Raw genomic sequence first — 17,616 nt, 5'->3', positions numbered from 1 at the left:
TTTCTTTAAATGTTCTTTTGAATCAATTTGCCAACTTGACCATCAGCAGGGACATACTTAACAAGTATTTGGCCTGTCCCTTTTCTGACATCTGTCTAACATATTGTCTTGAAATAAGTATTGATATAAGAAGAGCAGTGAAGTATCTCTCTCTGGATTTATCAGATGCTGTACTGATTTTTAAAGAGTCAGCAATGATCCTATGAAACCTCAAATGAATTTCAGAATTTTCCATCTAGCTTTCCCATTCAGATTCCTTCCTATCAGTCCCTAAATAAGACCATCTCCATCAATATTTAAATCAACATCCTACCTAGCTGCAATGTCTGTCTGATTCGTAAAGGACCAGAATCTCAGTGCACATATCTGACTTTCAGTGCAGCCTACGCAAAAATAGTCCTACACAAGGATATGATGATGCATGTGAGCCAGCACTCCACAAGAGACCCTTTAAAAACAAGACTGAATATGTCATGTTGTGAGCTACTTTCCCATAGCTGTGTGTACACAACATCTTGAGGATGATAAACTAGATTGTCTGTAGAGGAAGGACAATATTAAATAGCCAAAAGGAAATACACTGTTTTAGTTTCAAGTTTCCCAGGGGGATTAGTCTAAAAACAGAAAAGACAGGAATCATTCTAAAATTATTTGTTTAAATGTCTCTTACCAATATAACCAGCAACCACAGCAACATAGCGTGAGGGGGCATTTTTTCTGTTATATTTTTCTGTCCCAAGGTGGATCTAGGTCTTGGCTCATTCATACACAATCCTCAACACAATTGCCCTGGTTTCACAGTCTTTCATTACCTTGCACATCCTTCTTCCTTGACTGCTTAGCTTCTGCTACCCCGTCCTGGGCAGGAGTGAAGGATGCCATAAGCCCCCTGAGAACTGCTGTGCATGTGACGACTCACAAAAGCAAACTCACTGGACACACCACTGCAGTCAGTCCTAGAGAGGACCTGAATCAAATCCAAATCTACAGCTGGACCCAAAGCAAGTTCAAACAGTTCTCAAACCAGCACTGAAACAGACATATCCCATCGTACTGGGATATCTTTATTGAACCCAAAAATTTATTTCACTATGAGTTCAAAATAAATGTTTAGCTGCAAACTGATGTGCTCTAGCTGTAACCAGCTGTGTTTCTTTGCAGACTAGCCAGGATTGCTCAAAGCAGGGTGTTTTAGCTGCCTAAAGAAGCTTTAGTTATATGTTCCTCTGAGAGGGTGCTGGCAGGATCTTTGACTCCTGATCTCCTGTGATGGAGAACTGTGTGTCATTGCATCAGCAGTACCCTCTAAACACTTACCAGACCCCCTCAGCTTAATTTTCCCCTCTTTAGTCCCATGGCCATACTTGTCTGCCAATGGATGTGCACATTACTGTACTATATATACAGATATAGGCTTACTAGGAGAGCTGAGCGCTTTAGTGTTACCATTTACAGACCTAATCCTTCCCCTCTCCTCCACCTCAGCCCCATCTCCCATTTCCTGTTCCCTACCATACCACTGGCATCTTTGACTACTGCAACGCAGTGTAGTGCCACAGCTTTTCTCCAGCTCCTCCCTTCAATGGACTAGACTTAGAAGTTTGGGAAAAGCTACAGTATTGTACTGGGAACATGAGTGGTACCCACCATTCAGGAGAGGAACAAGACACAGGTACTGAAACTTTTTTCCTAGCTGAATCCCTCATCTGTGTGTCTGCCCCTGTTAGGTGACCTTCTCCATATTTCAGTGGTTTTGCTTCCAGCATGAATCAGCTCAGCATTAAGGAGCTGATCAAGAAACAGAACTGAACCACAGCAAGCTCAGCCACTGTTGAATCCAGACTGGAATTTAACTGAAAAAACATGCTAATCATGGAGAATGATTTTTCCTTGGCCACACAGCCCTGACTGCAAGGGGAACTGAGACCAGTTCAATCCACCAGTTAATGGGCACACAGGCAGAAGAGAGACTTCAGGACTCACTGTCTAGTTTTTAAATCTCATATGGACTTACTCAGATGTCATTCACATTTACCTGTCTTGTCCTTCTGCCTTCCTTCAGTCTCACCCTCTTGTTCAGCCTCTCCACCCACACAATCACCCTCACTGCAATCCTCACCAACTTTCTGTATTATTCCTGTAAGACAGCATTTATCTCTGTGGAGGTTTCAAAGCTACAGGATGGTGTTGTTATACCTGCTTACATCATGGGTGAATGTGGCCCCCACACATTTCAATGGCAATTGCTCTGTAAGTCAAAGACAACGAGTAGTTTTACCTCCATGAGCAAAATATCCTTGGAGCTCTGAGCTTGGACCTTTGGGTGCTGGATTTTCACTGCCACCGTTCTCCCATCCTGCAGCACTGCCTTGTGCACCTGGGCTAGTGATGCTGCTCCCAAGGGTGTGTCCTCAAAACTCACGAAGAGCTCTTTTATCTGCCGGGAGAAGAGAGAGAGGCATCAGCTTGGGGTGCCAGAGACTATCCTAAGGAAAGCCCTGCCCACAGGCCAGAGACAGCATGTGCCGAAGCTGGGCAGGCTCAGTCCTTTCATCCTTCCTCTGTTCCCTGCCTGAGCCGTGTCAGTGCTTGGCCTCCCAGTGAAGCCCGCCAAGCACCAAAGTGCCCTGGAGATACTCTGCTTATGGAAACATGTGGCAGAGCCCCAGCAGCGCATTTCATCTAGGACACAGAGTGGCCAGGCAGCATGTGAGGGACCCCTCCAGGCTGTCCCGAAAACAGGTTGGAGCGATTACTGTCAGCATCCTTGGCTGTTACTGGGTGCAGAAGCCAACAGCTGTCCCTCTGCATGTAATTCTTTTGCAGATATTTAATACCACCCACCATCACCCCCTGAAACCTGACAGGGTGTGTTCCCATGCATTACAGCAGCGTTGGCCAGCTTACATGATGAAAGCCAGCACATGACCAGGAACAGTGGTAAGGGCTGGATTCAGGGCAGGGGGACAAAAATTGCAGTTTGCACCTCTGACGACTTGGCCTGAAAACATGTTTTACATGCCTCCAGTAAAAGTAACCAGTGCTCTCAGCTCAGAAAAAGCACCTGGTGGGGACAGCAAAGCCCTATGTGGGCAGGAAAGGAAAGTATTAGCAGCTCTGGGTATGAAACTCAGGACCAGATTATAAGGGAAGTTGCAGATGAAGAAGTAGATCCACCAGGGGGATGTCCAGGAAGCAAAAACCTAGACAGACATGGGTGAGGCAATGGGAGACGGGCAAAGGCCTGTCTGCCTGGCATAACACAGTGCCCTGCTAGAGACCCTCAGTGCAGCACTGGGCAGCTCGGGCCCTGGAAACACTATTACCATGGTAGTGTGGTATCAGCCTGGCTGACTAGCCAGGCCCCTTCGCACAGTTAATTAACTCAGAGGAAGTGTCAATGTGCTCATGTGGCTTCAGACACGGAGCTAGTTCATGTAACACTAGTCGAGGGTTTCTGTCCAGCTCTGTAGAGCAAGGTGCAGACAAGCTCTGAGGTATACAGAAGTCAGCAAAGGGAACCTGTCCCACCCTTCCCACAGGCTGGACTGATTTCGGGTGAGCACTTGAGAAGCCTGTAATTTATGCAGTAACAGAAAAGAAAGAATGTCAGTGCATTTTTATAACCTGCTTTTTAAAAGGTAATTAAAGACGGGAGCTGCAGCGAGCTAGTAATTAAATATGAATAAAGACCTTCTAAGCAAAGTCTTCATGCAAAGCGTTAAACAAATATTCTTTTTGCTGACAAGGAAGAAAAATACTATACAAGGAGCAGCCTGTTCCCTCCTGCAGCTGCCAGGGAATGAGCCCCCTCCCACACCACCCTACCCCTTCTCTCCCAGCCCCTTCCACAGAAAACTATTGCTAGCAACAAACTGGAGCATTTGCAGCAATTAGATTCCAACAGCGACTCAGCTGCCACCAGTAATTCACTAGGAAGGTGCATTTTATTTATTTATTTAATTCCCTTTGGTCCTGGCGGCAAAATCAATTAAGTAAAACAACTGCATTTAAAAACAACTAGTTATGTGTTTTTTAATTACAGCAGGTCCATAATTCAAACCTATTGACATTCCTGTCTCAAGAGAGAAAAGGTTTTTCTCTCTCCCCCCCTGCCCTTTCTTTTCTCTCTCACTTCTGGATTTTGAGATTCTCGTTTCAGATTAGTATAAAGAAAGAAGCACCTACAGGATGACAGATGGGTCAGGGGACGTGTTCAAGACACAGGGGCTTTTACCTTTATGTGAAGTTTGTCTATCAGCTGAAGAGAGAACCTGTTAAGGGGAAGAGACTTAAGGTGGCCAGGAGCATATTGGGCTACAAGATCCCATAAGGAAGGAAAAAATGCAAACGGAGAACTTGCCACATGAGGTTGAGCTGGGGCTTTCTTCACCTCTCTCACTACCCTACACGCTCATATTAAAGGGATGTACCCTTTACAGAGTAGCAGCCAATATTACTAGTCTAACTGTCATAAGGGTGGTAACATCCACCAAAGGTTAAAGCACAGAATTGGGAGTTCACTGGCCTGAATCCAGTAAGGTACATTTATAGTAAGACCACATATAGATTGGATAAAGTTCCATCTGCTATGGATTTCAAAAGCTTTTAATTGCCTACACTGTCAATCCAACTATTTTCACCAGTATTGAATGCATGCAGGGGAAAAAAAAAAGCTGCACATATTCCCTCTGGCAGGAATAATATATACAATATTCTTGTATGACTAAGTTTTGTAACGAAACATCATTTGAAGAAAGCTGTCTCTAGGAGTTCTTTTGGGCAGAAGGATTTCATTTAAAAACTTGTTATTTAGGACATGAAAGCCAGGTTAGCAGTAATGTCCATTAGAGCCAGCCCAGTGGCCCTCCTGCAATTCAAGGGGGAATTTGTGCACACCCACAGGCTGCAGGCAAGGGCAGCAAGGCGAAGGACTGCAACAAGGCCAGAGAATTGATGGCTCCTCCAGGAGCAGAAGGGTAGAGCGTGCACATGGGGGAGGGAACGGATCACAGCCGGGCCATTACATGAGCAGGTGTGAGGCTGAGATAAAGCAGCAGCACAATTATGGCTGGGCTCCAGGACCCCCCACTTAGCAAATCACCCTCATTCATTATGAAATTGTCCTTTTGCAGCTCGCTGGAGGCAGCTAGTGCCTCTGATGCACACTGTGTGTCCCTGACAGGCAAAAGCAAGCCAGAGGCTGTATGGCATTGAAGCAGAGAAGAGGTGAGCCAGGCTTCCATGCTGCCTGCCGGAGAGCGGGGTCCTTCCCAGGGGAAGGCAGCTGCACCCATTTCATGCAGGCAGGGCATTCTTGGAGCAGGCTGCAGGCTCTTACTGCTCACAAGCAGCCAGCTAATAAGCACCCTTTACAAAAACTCCAACCATCATTTCCAGGATGGATAATTAGCAAGCAAAGGTCTGGGACAGTCTCAGAGCCCACCTGACATGGTACTTAAGGAACTCTCGAGCATCTTTCAGGCCACAGCTGGTCTCAAAGGGCCTTATCAAACTGGCTGTTACCATCCGTAATCCTGACAGGAGATGAAACAAGCATAGTTTCCAGACAGGTTTAATAAAGTTTTAGAAGAGAGAAAATGAACTTTAGGGCTGCTCTTTCAAAGGAGCAGGACAGCCAGCTGCAGGTTTACAGCTGTACAGGGGAGCGGTGTCCCTGCATGCAGTGGTTTCCCTCACTAGCCTTCTGCACAGCCAGCTCCCCATCGGGCACGTGCTCAACCAGCAAATGAATGCGTCACTGTACTTCACTGGCTGGAAACATAGCCCTGACTGTTTAATGCTAAAGAATGAAGCTCATTTAATTTTAAATATGCAAAATCTTTTCATGATTGTTGATATTAGTATTCACACCTCAGGGAGCTGATATAAAAGCTCTTGCAGGATCTCTCTACTTAGACACTTATTAGTATATATTTGTGCTGAGGTTGCACCTAGAGACCATCGTTAAGCCCAGAGTGCCATTGTACGAGGTGTACAGCCACCGTGGGCCCTGCATGAACTCATGCTTTCCAGGAGACCGCAGTTGTCACCTACAGGCCTCCTCAAATGCTGAAGTGCCTTCCCAAAGCACACACTGCTCTGCCCGAGGTCTGTGGCGCACACCAGCTGATGCCGCAATGCTAGCATCAGAACGCCTCCGTATTTTTTGTGAATCCTGTCCTTAAACACTTAGGAAGTTACTGGAAGTCAATTGGATTTAAGCTCCCAAATCCTGAGTCCTTTCTGAAAGTATTACCTTACACGACCTCTGCCCAGCATGTTCTGAGAAGTCTTTGACAGAGCTGGGATTTAACCCAGATATCCCAAGTTCCAGCCTGATGTCTTAATCTCCAAACCATAAACGTTAAATGTGCATGTCTTGCTAACTAATTTCTTTTGAAATATACTGCCTCTTAATCCCAACCTTTTTATATCCATGTGCTGTAGCAAATGATCAAATATTACTGCCTGGTTTCAACCTGCCCGCTCCACAGAGGTATGTTCCCTTCCCTCTCCAAAAAGGCTGCTAACAAGGAGCCTAAGCAGGAGCCTGAAGCAGGAGCCTAAGTCACCGAGCCCCTTCCTGGCCCAGCACTAGATAACATCATCCTGAGTGGGATGTGGTGGCTCTGCTCTGCCATAGTGACCACAGCAGATGAAAGCTGGCCATGTGTCAGCAGTCTATTCAGGAGAAATTTAGGCTGCAGTGGGATGTAGGATCACTAACAGAAGGCGTTTCAACAGCCTAGCCCTGTTTAGCTGGCAGGCTGAACCCCTTCCACCATGGTGCTCCAGACCCCTGTATGTGGTACAGCCAGAATGAGGCCACTATGGGGTCTAAGTAAGAATATTTTGCATTACAAGTCCTATGCAGGAGGTTTCCAGCAGAGTCCAGGACAGTTTTGAAAATTCTGGTTTTCCACAACCACTTACAGAGAACCTTTCCTCAACTCTGCCAGAGCTGAACCAGTCCAGTACAGGTGGTGTCAGTGAGGAGACTTTCAAATGCTCAGCATTTCCCAGGGGAAGAGAGTCCTTCACCAAAGCATTTCAAAACTGCCTTCAAATATTTCCCAGGACTTCAAAGGACTCTTCAGCCTGGAAAGAGAGACAATGGGGAGGGAATGTCACAGAGCTCTATAAAATCACTTCTGTCATGGAGAACGGGATTGGGAATGCTCATTCATTCCATAGAACTCAGGAGCAGCAAATTGTCGATTAGCACACAAGATTACCAGATGGCAGGATTAAAACAAGCAAAAAGAAGTATTTTTTTCCCCACACCAATTAAGCTGTGGAACTCATTGCCACAGGATGTTACAAATACCAGTAGTCTAGGTGGGTAGATAAGTCAATGAAGAAAATCCATCACAAGTTATTAAACACCAAGATAGAACCTCTGGCCCAGGAAATCTAACCTTCAGATTACTGGAAGCAGGAAGATCATACCAGGTAAAGCTTAACTGTATGCCTGCCATGCTTTTATAGCCTTTGTCCTTAGCCACCACTGGCTACAGTTGGAGGCAGAGTGGTGGGCTTCAGCTTTTGGTCTGATCTGTACAGTCATCCTTATGTTCTTCAGAAGCTCTTCTCAGTCTCAATGACAGTAAGATGGACAACGGAGGAATTGTTTCACCTGCTGCTAGCCTGGGACTCAGTTGCTGTTTGACAGCCTAGAAAGTTCCTGATAGACCCTGTAAGTTTCTGAGAGTGCAAAGGGTATGGGGGAACCACAGCTGGAAGTGGCCCAGTCTCCAGGGCCACTGGAGCTCTGGAGTGAGCTCTGGTAACAGTGCATCTTCATGAACTGTCTGTCATGTAACTTTCAGACAATAAAGTTGCTTCTGTTACCAAAATTACAGTAAAGATGCCAGAGCTGAGTGTAAATATGCCCATGTCAAGGGACTCTGCCAGAATCTGGCACATCTGGGGAACATGCAGCAGGAGCTGAGACAATCTCAGAGGCCATCTCCAGACACTTCACTGTGCTCCACAGCTTCACCAATCACAGCCGCTCAAAATAATTCACAAAAAGGGGCCCAATAGAGATGATGCTATTCTCTTATCAACAAAAAGCAATGCAAACTGAAACATTCAAAACCTCAACCACAATTTCACAGCAGATCTCTCCTGATCACAGCATACTGTAATTGCTCCTGAGTCTTGCATTTTGTATTTGGAGATAGCAATCTATGAGATGTCCTGCTATTTCAGAAGGGGCTGACTAGGCAACACAGGATTAACTTGAACTCCTTGCCTCCAGGATACTCATCACAGGCCATGATACAACAGAGCTCCATTAACAACAGTATTGTGTTGTGATGGCCAGGAGCAGCTCGCAGTCTCCTAGCATTTTGATGCCTTGCAGCAGCACAGGAAGATGCACATGGGGAAGTTGGTATAAATCCATTCAAGACAAAGGGAATCATACAGCTGGGAGACAGGTCCATGGCAGAAGCTGACAGCAAGAAAGTGATTAAGGTAGGTAAATTTTGCACATCTCCTTGTGCTGTGATTCTCCAAGCTGGAATTCCCTGGACGAGGTGACCCGATTCATCTGTTTTTTCCATTCCTGATAGAGACAGCACTGAACAGTCCCCTCTTAATCATGGCTCCATGGATGGCAATTTGCTATGGTGAGCTCAGTCTGCAGGAGCTTTCTGAGATTTACACAGGGATCATGCTGTCTGCAGCCTCCCAGTCGAGACAGCGTGGGGCACTGTGATAATGGAATTTGTAAGCTTGCTGGAAAACAGACCAACACAGTAGCACTCTGGAAAGAGAGCAGGTTTCCCAGGGAAGTTTTGGGGCTGCAGCTGCCATCTTAACACTGCCTAGTACAATATCCCCTCTATTTCATGTGGCAGAATAGCTGAAGAGTTACTCAGTTCTATGTCTGATACAGCATTTCTAAGGCTTGTGGCTCCCAGAACTTTTGGAATTCACTTTATTGACAATAGGACCCTATTGCTCTCAAAAGTCTGAATGCCTTTCCTGGACTAGGTTTAAGGTGTGTGAACCTCATCCTAGGCTGGTCATCTTTTCAAGAACATACACGGAACTGTTCACGGCACCAAGGACTCACTGATCCCTGCAAGTCTGCAAGACCAGAGTTCTAGGCATGAGAAAATGATACTTTGGAGTAGAGCGATCTACTTCCCAGACAGCAAATGAGGGTTTTTTTCATTGTCCCAGCCTTTCTATCCCCTCTACGAAAACAAAATGTAACAGTGTTGCTCTGAGAATTATTAAGACAGCAGAAACTGAAAGATTAGATTTATCGTAGCAGACAGTGGATTATGAAGAATAATTCATCAAACGTCAGAACAAACAGCCCACAATTTATAGGCGGCTTTGTTGAGTCAGTGAAATCTGATTGGACTTCTCCCCACCTAATGAATGCCAAGCCTAATTGATGGTTCCTAAATGCATCTGTCAAGAACATGTATTTATTAACTCAATATTTTTAATAATATTGTAGATATATACAGAATAGTGGTTTTCTTCTGAATGGATTCCCTGGTGTTCATATTACATATGCATGTAAGTGTGCATGTATATAGAGGTATACACTGCATCCAAATGAATACAGGTAAAAGGTATGTGTGTATTCTGATGCACTGAAACAATTACATATGGCTTATTACACAAAATCCCAGCATCTTTCAGTGCACAGGATGGCAAAGCAATGTGGCCCATTTCAAGGGGAGATGTGCATTACGGTGCCTGCCTAGAATTTGGAAGAGCTGAGCCCTAACATTGGCTCTCCCTGATATCCCATGTGATGCTGGGCCACACCGTGTCACAGAGCTCATGCATGGAGGAGCAGAATTAGAGCTGTCCAGTCAGCTGTAAATCTGCCCTTATCTAATTTCTCAGGACCAAATTTGTAACTTTAGTATCTTTTTAAAAACCTATCTGTGTAATATATACACAGCAGTTATTACACACACAGCCACAGACACGTAACTTCATCTGCCAATGGTCTGCTCCTGGCATGCCAATCACTGCTAACTTGGTTAAACGCTGCTAATGTTGCAGCGCAAGAGCACAAAACCAGGGCTGCCCATCAACCATCAGCCTTTCTTCTGGGAAAGGGCTGTGAGCCAGCTGCGGTATGAAGTTCATCTTTTCCTGTTATTTCTACCTGGTACCACTTTGGTACTCTGCAGCCCACTACTAGCTATACCACTGAGAATCTTCTCTGGGATCCTACCAACAGCATTGCCCAATCACAAAGCCGTGAATGTTACAGAAAAATGAACTCTGCTAAAGGAAGAGTTCTTGATCCCATCATCTGGAGACCAAAGCTGGCTCACTCATTCACTGCCTGATACCTAGGATCCTGGCTATTCCCTGTTCTGCTCACCTACCATCCTCTTTCTGTAGTCTCTTCTGGCTAGAAAAGCAGTGGGAAAGCCTACATGAAGCCACCCTTGCTTTCATCTCATCCATCCACTGAGCTGTACAGCAACAGCATCGGTCTACTTGCTATAGTACCTTTAATTGCTACAGAGCCATACTTTGAGGAAAAGCGCCTTTTATTCCATCCCTGATGACTCCTGCTTAATAGTCTGTGCTCAGACACACACATGGTAGCTTCATTTATTTTCCCGAGTAAAGTCAGATCCTTAAGAGAAGGCAGAACTATCTGAGAATATCATTCATCCTGGATCGAAACCAATCTCAGTGGTGACAGCTACAACAGGTAGTAACAGCAAGGAGCAGACAGAGCTGATCTATGTCTCCTGAGACCCTACCTGTGAGGTGGACCTCATCTCCCATCTCTCTGAAAGGTGAGCCACTTACCCATGGCTCCCACAAACAAACAATATTCAGTCCAATAAAAGCAAGGATTGCCATGGCCAGACTGGAACCTAACTGGCTCAGGAACATCCTCTTGACTGTCACAAGGAGATAAATGTTTTTCATCAATTAAGCTATTGGGTGTCCCACAAGATGCTAAGATTAACAGACTAGCTCAGCACCCTGAGAGTCAATGCTTTCAACAGTTGGAGTTCTACAGGTTTTCCACTAGCATCACCACAGCCTCTTCCATGCTTAGCTTCATTCAGCTGTTCTTTGCCCGGGTGCTGGTTTCACAAACCACTCTGAAAGCAGAGAGACTGCACATTAGACTTCTGAGATAAGGCAGATATGAAGCTGGACAGTAGGAAAGCAGAGGCCAGACATTACCTGAAGGGCTAGCACAACATCTTTGGTAGCACAAGTACATATGGCAAACCAGAGAGAGGAAACAGCAAAGTGGGGATGTCTCAGAACAAGTCTCTAACTCATCCACCAGTGTGAACATTACTCCTAGTCAAAGTACTCCATTTCAGACCGTGCAGAGAGCTTTCCCCCATGCCTGTAATCCCATGCTCAGAATTAAATTCCAAGAAGCTCTTTCTTTCCAAAATGTCCATCACCAAAGGAAAGATTTTGCTGTTGAAAGCTGCATCATAATTTTAAGCTGCAAGTCCAGTTCACTTCCCTATAGGGAAGATGGAAGGTGGAAGAACCTTGCACCACTGAAATCAGTGATTTCCTCAGGATCCCCGTGAGTGATAACCAAGTACCAGTCCCTCTAACCCCGATGTGGCCATTGGGAAAATGCTCATTTCCTGTTTCCAGATGCAGTTAATCAGCACAATGACCTGGCTTGTTCAGCATCCCAGTTCTTTCCACCTCAGAATAAACATCTTGTGCAGCTAGTCACCTTCCTGCTATCCTAAACCACTTCCACAACCCAGTCTGTCTGTGACTGGCCTCCAGTGGCAGCCAGTGTTTCCTGATGCAGAGAGTCAAGCCAGAGTTCACCAGCAACTATGCTTGTGTGGAGAGAGAAGGTGGAAAACTATAATCTCTTAAAGTGCACACTAAAATAGTGTCACTGTGCACTCTATTTTGCATGATCTAAGCATCTTATAGTCTATGCAAAATGCACAGAAAGCAGAGTAAAACTGAGGCATGTATATACATACATATTCCTGTCCACTTCCTTCCATTCCATCATGCTGAAAAGGAAAGTAGTGACTTGTGAGCTACTTATTCCCTCCAATAGTGCAGGCTATGGGGCAGATGCTCCAACCTGCCCCATGTTCCCCACCCTCTCCTCGCATATACAAATGCTTCCCTTTATCTTAATTTGCTCTTTCATCTTGAGCCGTCTCCCACTTGAACAGTGCTCACTAAATCCACTCTTTTCTCTCTGTCTTTTTGGAGAAACATTACTTCACCGGCATCTCTCCTGTCTGTGAGGATGGAGCCAGACTTGTCAATCGTTCAGACAGATTGGAATCACAGTCCTTCAAGAGCACACAACTTTTCCACTTCAAGCCATTTTTTGTGTTTTAATTGAAAGCACTCTCCCTTTCTTTCTCCCTCTGCTAATAAAGGAGGCTCTCACTTGTTATACCAGTGTGCAGTGAGAGCAGGGCAGAAGACAACTCTCTGCTGCCAATAAACTTCCTTCTGCATCCCATCTGCCCAAAATGACTCCTATTCCATGGTTCAGGAGGAGCAGTAGTGGCCCCTTTCTACCGAGATCTTTGGGGCTCACTGTGTTCTCTGCAGCTCTTCAGCTCCCAAGCAATAGAGCTGAAAGTGCTAACATAGCAGGAACAACCCTGTAGTTCCTAAGGAAGGGAGCAGTTTCCTCAGCCTTCTGCTCTTCTAACAGCTCTGTTAGCATGTCTGAGCAGCTTCCTTATCCCTTTCCCAGCTTTCTGGAGATGTTTCACAAAGCTCTGCCCACAGCCCCTACCCCCACCACTGCATCTGAATAATAGCTCACATAAAATTCCCACTTTGTTTCTAGTAGCTTGTAGTTCTACCTCTGTACTCTAGATCAGCCTGCTTCTAGCCAAACTACAATTTCATGAGAGACACATGAGAGACATCTTTCTACAATGTAGACATCATCTACAATGAGAGACATCTTTCAGATAGTCATATCTCTATTCACATTCAACAAAGCTAAAGCACGGTTCCTAATCTTCTCATTCAAATCATCCCTCCTGTCTCCTTTCTCATCACAACAGACAATGTCACCAACTTTCTGTCAAGCATGCCTGCAGCCTTGGCCTTCTCATCAACATTGACTTCCGTCCAGATCTCATTTCCAGGCCAGGTCTGAATCTAGTACTAGACATCAAGTACTAATGCTCACAAGTGACAGGTGACAATAATCCAACTGTTCTCTCCCTGTCCCCTCCAAAAGTTCCCATTTCTCTTGAGCCACACACATAGTAAGACATGCAGGGGTCCCCAACATACCCAGAACCCCTTGATAAAATTCCTGCAGACATATTCCCAAATGATATATTACCCCTGTGGATACCAGCAGCCTGCTGCAAAGACAGCACACTTGGAAAGAATCATCAAATCACAGAACAGCCCAGGTTGGAAGGGACCTCAGAAGATCACCTGGTCCAACCTTTCATGGGAAAGGGAGCCTAGATGAGATTTTCACATCTTGAAAACCTCCAGTGATGGGGACTCTACCACATCCCTGGGGAGGTTGTTCCCATGATTGATAGTTCTCAGTATAAAAAGTTTATTTCTTATATCAAGACAAAACCTCTCCCAAAATGCCACAGAGAAGAAGAAATCCCACAGAGACGGGACCAGCTGGCATGTTAAGCAAGAAGGCAAGATTTAAGAAAGCACCCAGAAGCAAATGAATTTCCAAGACCATTTTGACTCCAGGCATAAATGCCACACACACTGGCTGAAACCCGAGTAGGAAAGGGTCAACAGACCCACAACAAACAGGCTCCACGTTAGTCACAGCCGGGCAGAGGAGGCTCTGCCGCGGACTGCAGAGGTGCCCCAAGGGCCCTGTCAGCAGTAAGCCTGCACAACAGCAGCAGTCCTGTGAGAAATAACCAGCTGCCAGAGCTTGAGGATACATAGGGACCTTTGGGAACACACATCACCTGTGCCTCATCTCAAACGCCTCTGATTCAGCTTTGAAAGCCTGGGGGCTTTGAGAAGTGTATGAGAGAAGGGGTGGTGGGGGAGAAATGTCTATAGGCAGGTTTATGTGACCATACAGAAAGTGGTGAGGAGATATCTGGGGGTATATGTTTGGAAGAGGTGGGCTACAAGCATCTGATTGGCAAGCAAAGCTGTGGGGGCAGAGGGCTTGTGCAGGGCTTGCGCAGGGCTTGTGCAGAGAGTTAAGGAGGAGGCATGGGGTAGTGTGTTTGAGTGCACAGCTTGCGTGGGGAATGATAGGCAAAATCCTCCATCCACAGAGAGGCAAGTGAAGAACAGGGCCAGGACAGGTGTTTGTATGTGCAGAGGCAGGCTGTGCAGGGGGAGAGGAGGGCTATGTTGCAGGGTACGTATCTGGCAGGACAGCACTGCATATATGTGAGTATATGCTACACTGACAGACCCTTCTACTCCAGCTCCTAAAACAGAGAGAGAGGCATACTCCTGTGAATACTATGTGGAATGCTTTTATGTGTCTCCTCAGAAAGGGATGAGGGAAAAGTGTTTCTAGGCCTGGGACAAAGAGCAGGAATGACAGAAGCAGCATTGCACAATCCATCAGCCTGTCACCAGTGTGGACAGAGGCACAGTACAATGAAAACATGCAGAGGGCAAAGCCCAGTCCCAGCCAGGTTCTGCCCAGCTACATCCCTTCCTCAGGCTTTGATCATAATCACATCGATGCAAGCATGATAGTTTTATTGAAGCACAGCATTGCCCCAGAGTAATAGGATAGGGAAGTAGGAGTGAGGATCTGAGGTGGACATGGAAGTACATGTAGCCTGGCAGATGTGGGCAGCTCTGCCTGAATTGAATTCGTATCAAGAAAGGGATATAATGAGGACAGTACATTAGAAGAAAGATGCTAAAAAGGTAGTAAAGCCCTGCTGAAGATGTAAAGCTCATAAACCAGTTACTGGTGCTGACTGTGCCTTGATGGGATACTGACACACCTGCACACCTGGCAGGCCAGTCAATGCAAGAGGCACAGCTGTACAGCAGTCCACACCACAGAGAACACGGTGCAGGGACTGAAGAGAAGTTGAGGTAGAATAACTTACAAAGAGATGGGGATGGGACCCTGGAGTTTGTATCCTTTGCAGCCTACTCTCAGAAAAAATGTACAGAGGTGCAGAAAAGTTGTTCGAGAGAGACAAGTGCACGACAAATTAAATCCATAATTGGCTCTAGCAACAGCATCACTGGCCCCATGCTGGGGAGTGGGTTCCGTGCATTCCCTAGTGACCAGTCATACAAACCCTGGAGCTCAGAGCTCTCTGCACTGATCCAGAGAGGAAAGCCCCATGGCTAAGCCAGCCACATCATCTCCTGCTTCCTTCTTGTCAATCTCTCCTCAGAATATCAACCTCTCCTTTCTTCTCCTGCCCATATTTCCCATACTTCTCATGGCTCTGCTCTGATCCATCTGCTCCTTCTACAGTTTATTTATTATCTGTCTCTTCCTCCTCTTCCTCCCATGTTTTTTCCCTTGCCCCCAGATCTTCTTGTTGGGCTGCCAGGTCCCTGATTCAGTGGTGTAACTCAGCTGATTTACTCTCCTTAAAGCAGTGTCTGCTCTCATGTAAATCATCCTCCAAACCCAGCCTGTGAAATGGGCTTGTTCACTAAACTCTATGAATAGGAAAGTAGGCACAGCTGGCCTATTCATAATCAACATAAAAAACAGATTAGCACTTTACAGATTAAACATTATAGTTTTAACAGTTAACATAAATCAACTACACTTACAGGCCTAGCATTGCTGCTGCCACTGCAGGGTGACAAGCGTTGCAAAGGGAAGGGCTGCCAGTCCGGGGTGCAGTGGGAAACAGCTCGTTTGTCTTACACCTTGAACGTAAGTTCTCCTCTGGCACCCCCAGGGTGTACTGCCAGAGGTTGTTACAAGGAGAAACGTGGGCTAAGGAAACAAAGGTAGGGGGTTAATTTTGTTTAATTCACATGCATTTCCAAGCAATCCAGCAACCCACCATTCTAGAGCCAGAATCCAATTGCCCTACTTCCCTCCCTAGGGCTGATGCAGCTCAAAAACAGATGGAGCAACAGAGTCATCCCCTGAAATAGGAACAGGACAGGGAGCCTCTAAACACTGACTGGTATCTAGCTCTGTTTCCTATAGTTCAAAATCATTGGGCTCCTGTGGATGAGGTAAAGCAGTTTGGTGGATTCTACCTAATGTAAGCAGGGGCACCCATATCAAAAAACATCGTAACCTGGGGAGCCACCTCACCAAAGAAGGGCCGAGGACTGAGATCCACTCCAGACATGCCCCATGGAGAGCAGAGCCAGGAGAGAGTAGCCCAGAGCCTGCTACTGGTCAGGCTGCACCTCCTCCTTCATCGGGCACGGGATGCTAAGTCACTGGAGATGCTCAACCCAACACACTGTCATCAGTGTGCTATGGCTGTGTAGTCAATGGAGAGATAAGACCCACAGAACAAGTACGGTCCGTACCCTTCCCTTCCTCCCTGCTCACTCACTGAGAACTACCCAGTGTCTCAAATGTTTATCTTGGAGCAGCCAACCTGTAATTCCTGAGCTGGTCCTGATGATTGCAAGGGATTGGCAAAGGCCTTTGACAATATATCCCATTAAGAACCAGGCTCACAGCTCTTTCAAACAAAAAGAAAAAAAATAAAAGAAGAGGAAGAGGTTAGCTTACAGTCCAAAGGACAAAAGACAGCCTGGGACAGGAGGCGTGGGCTTAGAGTTTTTCTTGGCAGCCAGGGCAAAGACACCAGGAGTCCACAAGGGACAGGGCAACAAAAGTTACATGGAGAGACTTCTTCAGTATAACCCCTCTTAACAAGCCCTGGTAATTTTCATTGCTCTAGCCTCCTTCTAGCCTTTCTTGATAGATGGGAATAACAGTTAATAGACCTGAACCAATCAGTTACATCCAATAAGGTGTTTGGCAAAATTAGCTTTGTTCTCCACTCACAACTGATACCACCTCAGTTTCATTCATTATCTGAAATGAGGCAACTAATGTATATTTTCTACTAATCATCTGAAATTTGGAAGGGTTGCAGCTGAACAGCCTCTTCCAAGAACTTGCCAATTTGAGATGGAGTGGTTATGTGAGCTTTGTAAGGGAGAAACTCATGGGTTTGCTTCAGCTGAGCTCTCCTGGCACAAGCAATAGGTCATGTGAGTTTATTGCTTCAGTTGTCACAGACAGCTTCACAGGTTTGGCTCTGAACCATGCATCCTGTAAAACCAAAGCACTGCAAAGCTTACAGAAAATAAGTGCAAAATGTGCTTAATGTTCACAAACATAACTTGATTTCCAAAGGGAACATGAGAAAACTTAGTCTCTCTCAGCCTGGCCTGCCTATTAGGGACTGACACACTTGGCTCACTAATGGTGGAAAGACCTTTGAGACCCCTGAGATCCCAATTTTTGCTTCAATTCTCCAAACACAAAAGGATGTTGAGTGTAAGGCTTCCCATGAGGAGAATTTCCAATGTTCTCACCCATAGCAGCTTTTTCACAGGGAGGAAAACCTGCAGGCGGAGTTGAAGTGCTTCCATGGCATCAGGAGCTGTCTCTCAGACAGATCCCAGAAGTGCCACAAAACAGAGCTTATTAGA

The 17,616-nt window shown here is 45.9% G+C and overlaps 1 protein-coding gene across 2 annotated transcripts in view; it reads right to left on the bottom strand.

The window, feature by feature from the left end:
• ADCK1 (aarF domain containing kinase 1) overlaps positions 1-17,616 on the bottom strand; it is an 81,156-nt gene that overhangs the window by 23,489 nt on the left and 40,051 nt on the right. For both annotated transcript variants that reach the window (XM_072865539.1, XM_072865540.1), the window contains exon 5: positions 2,279-2,437. In XM_072865539.1, the coding sequence (XP_072721640.1) occupies positions 2,279-2,437 (159 nt within the window). The remainder of the gene's footprint in view (positions 1-2,278; positions 2,438-17,616) is intronic.

This window comes from Ciconia boyciana, chromosome 6 (genome assembly GCF_034638445.1).
Source record: "Ciconia boyciana chromosome 6, ASM3463844v1, whole genome shotgun sequence".
Lineage (NCBI taxonomy): Eukaryota > Metazoa > Chordata > Aves > Ciconiiformes > Ciconiidae > Ciconia > Ciconia boyciana.
This window is presented reverse-complemented; position numbering and strand designations above follow the sequence as displayed.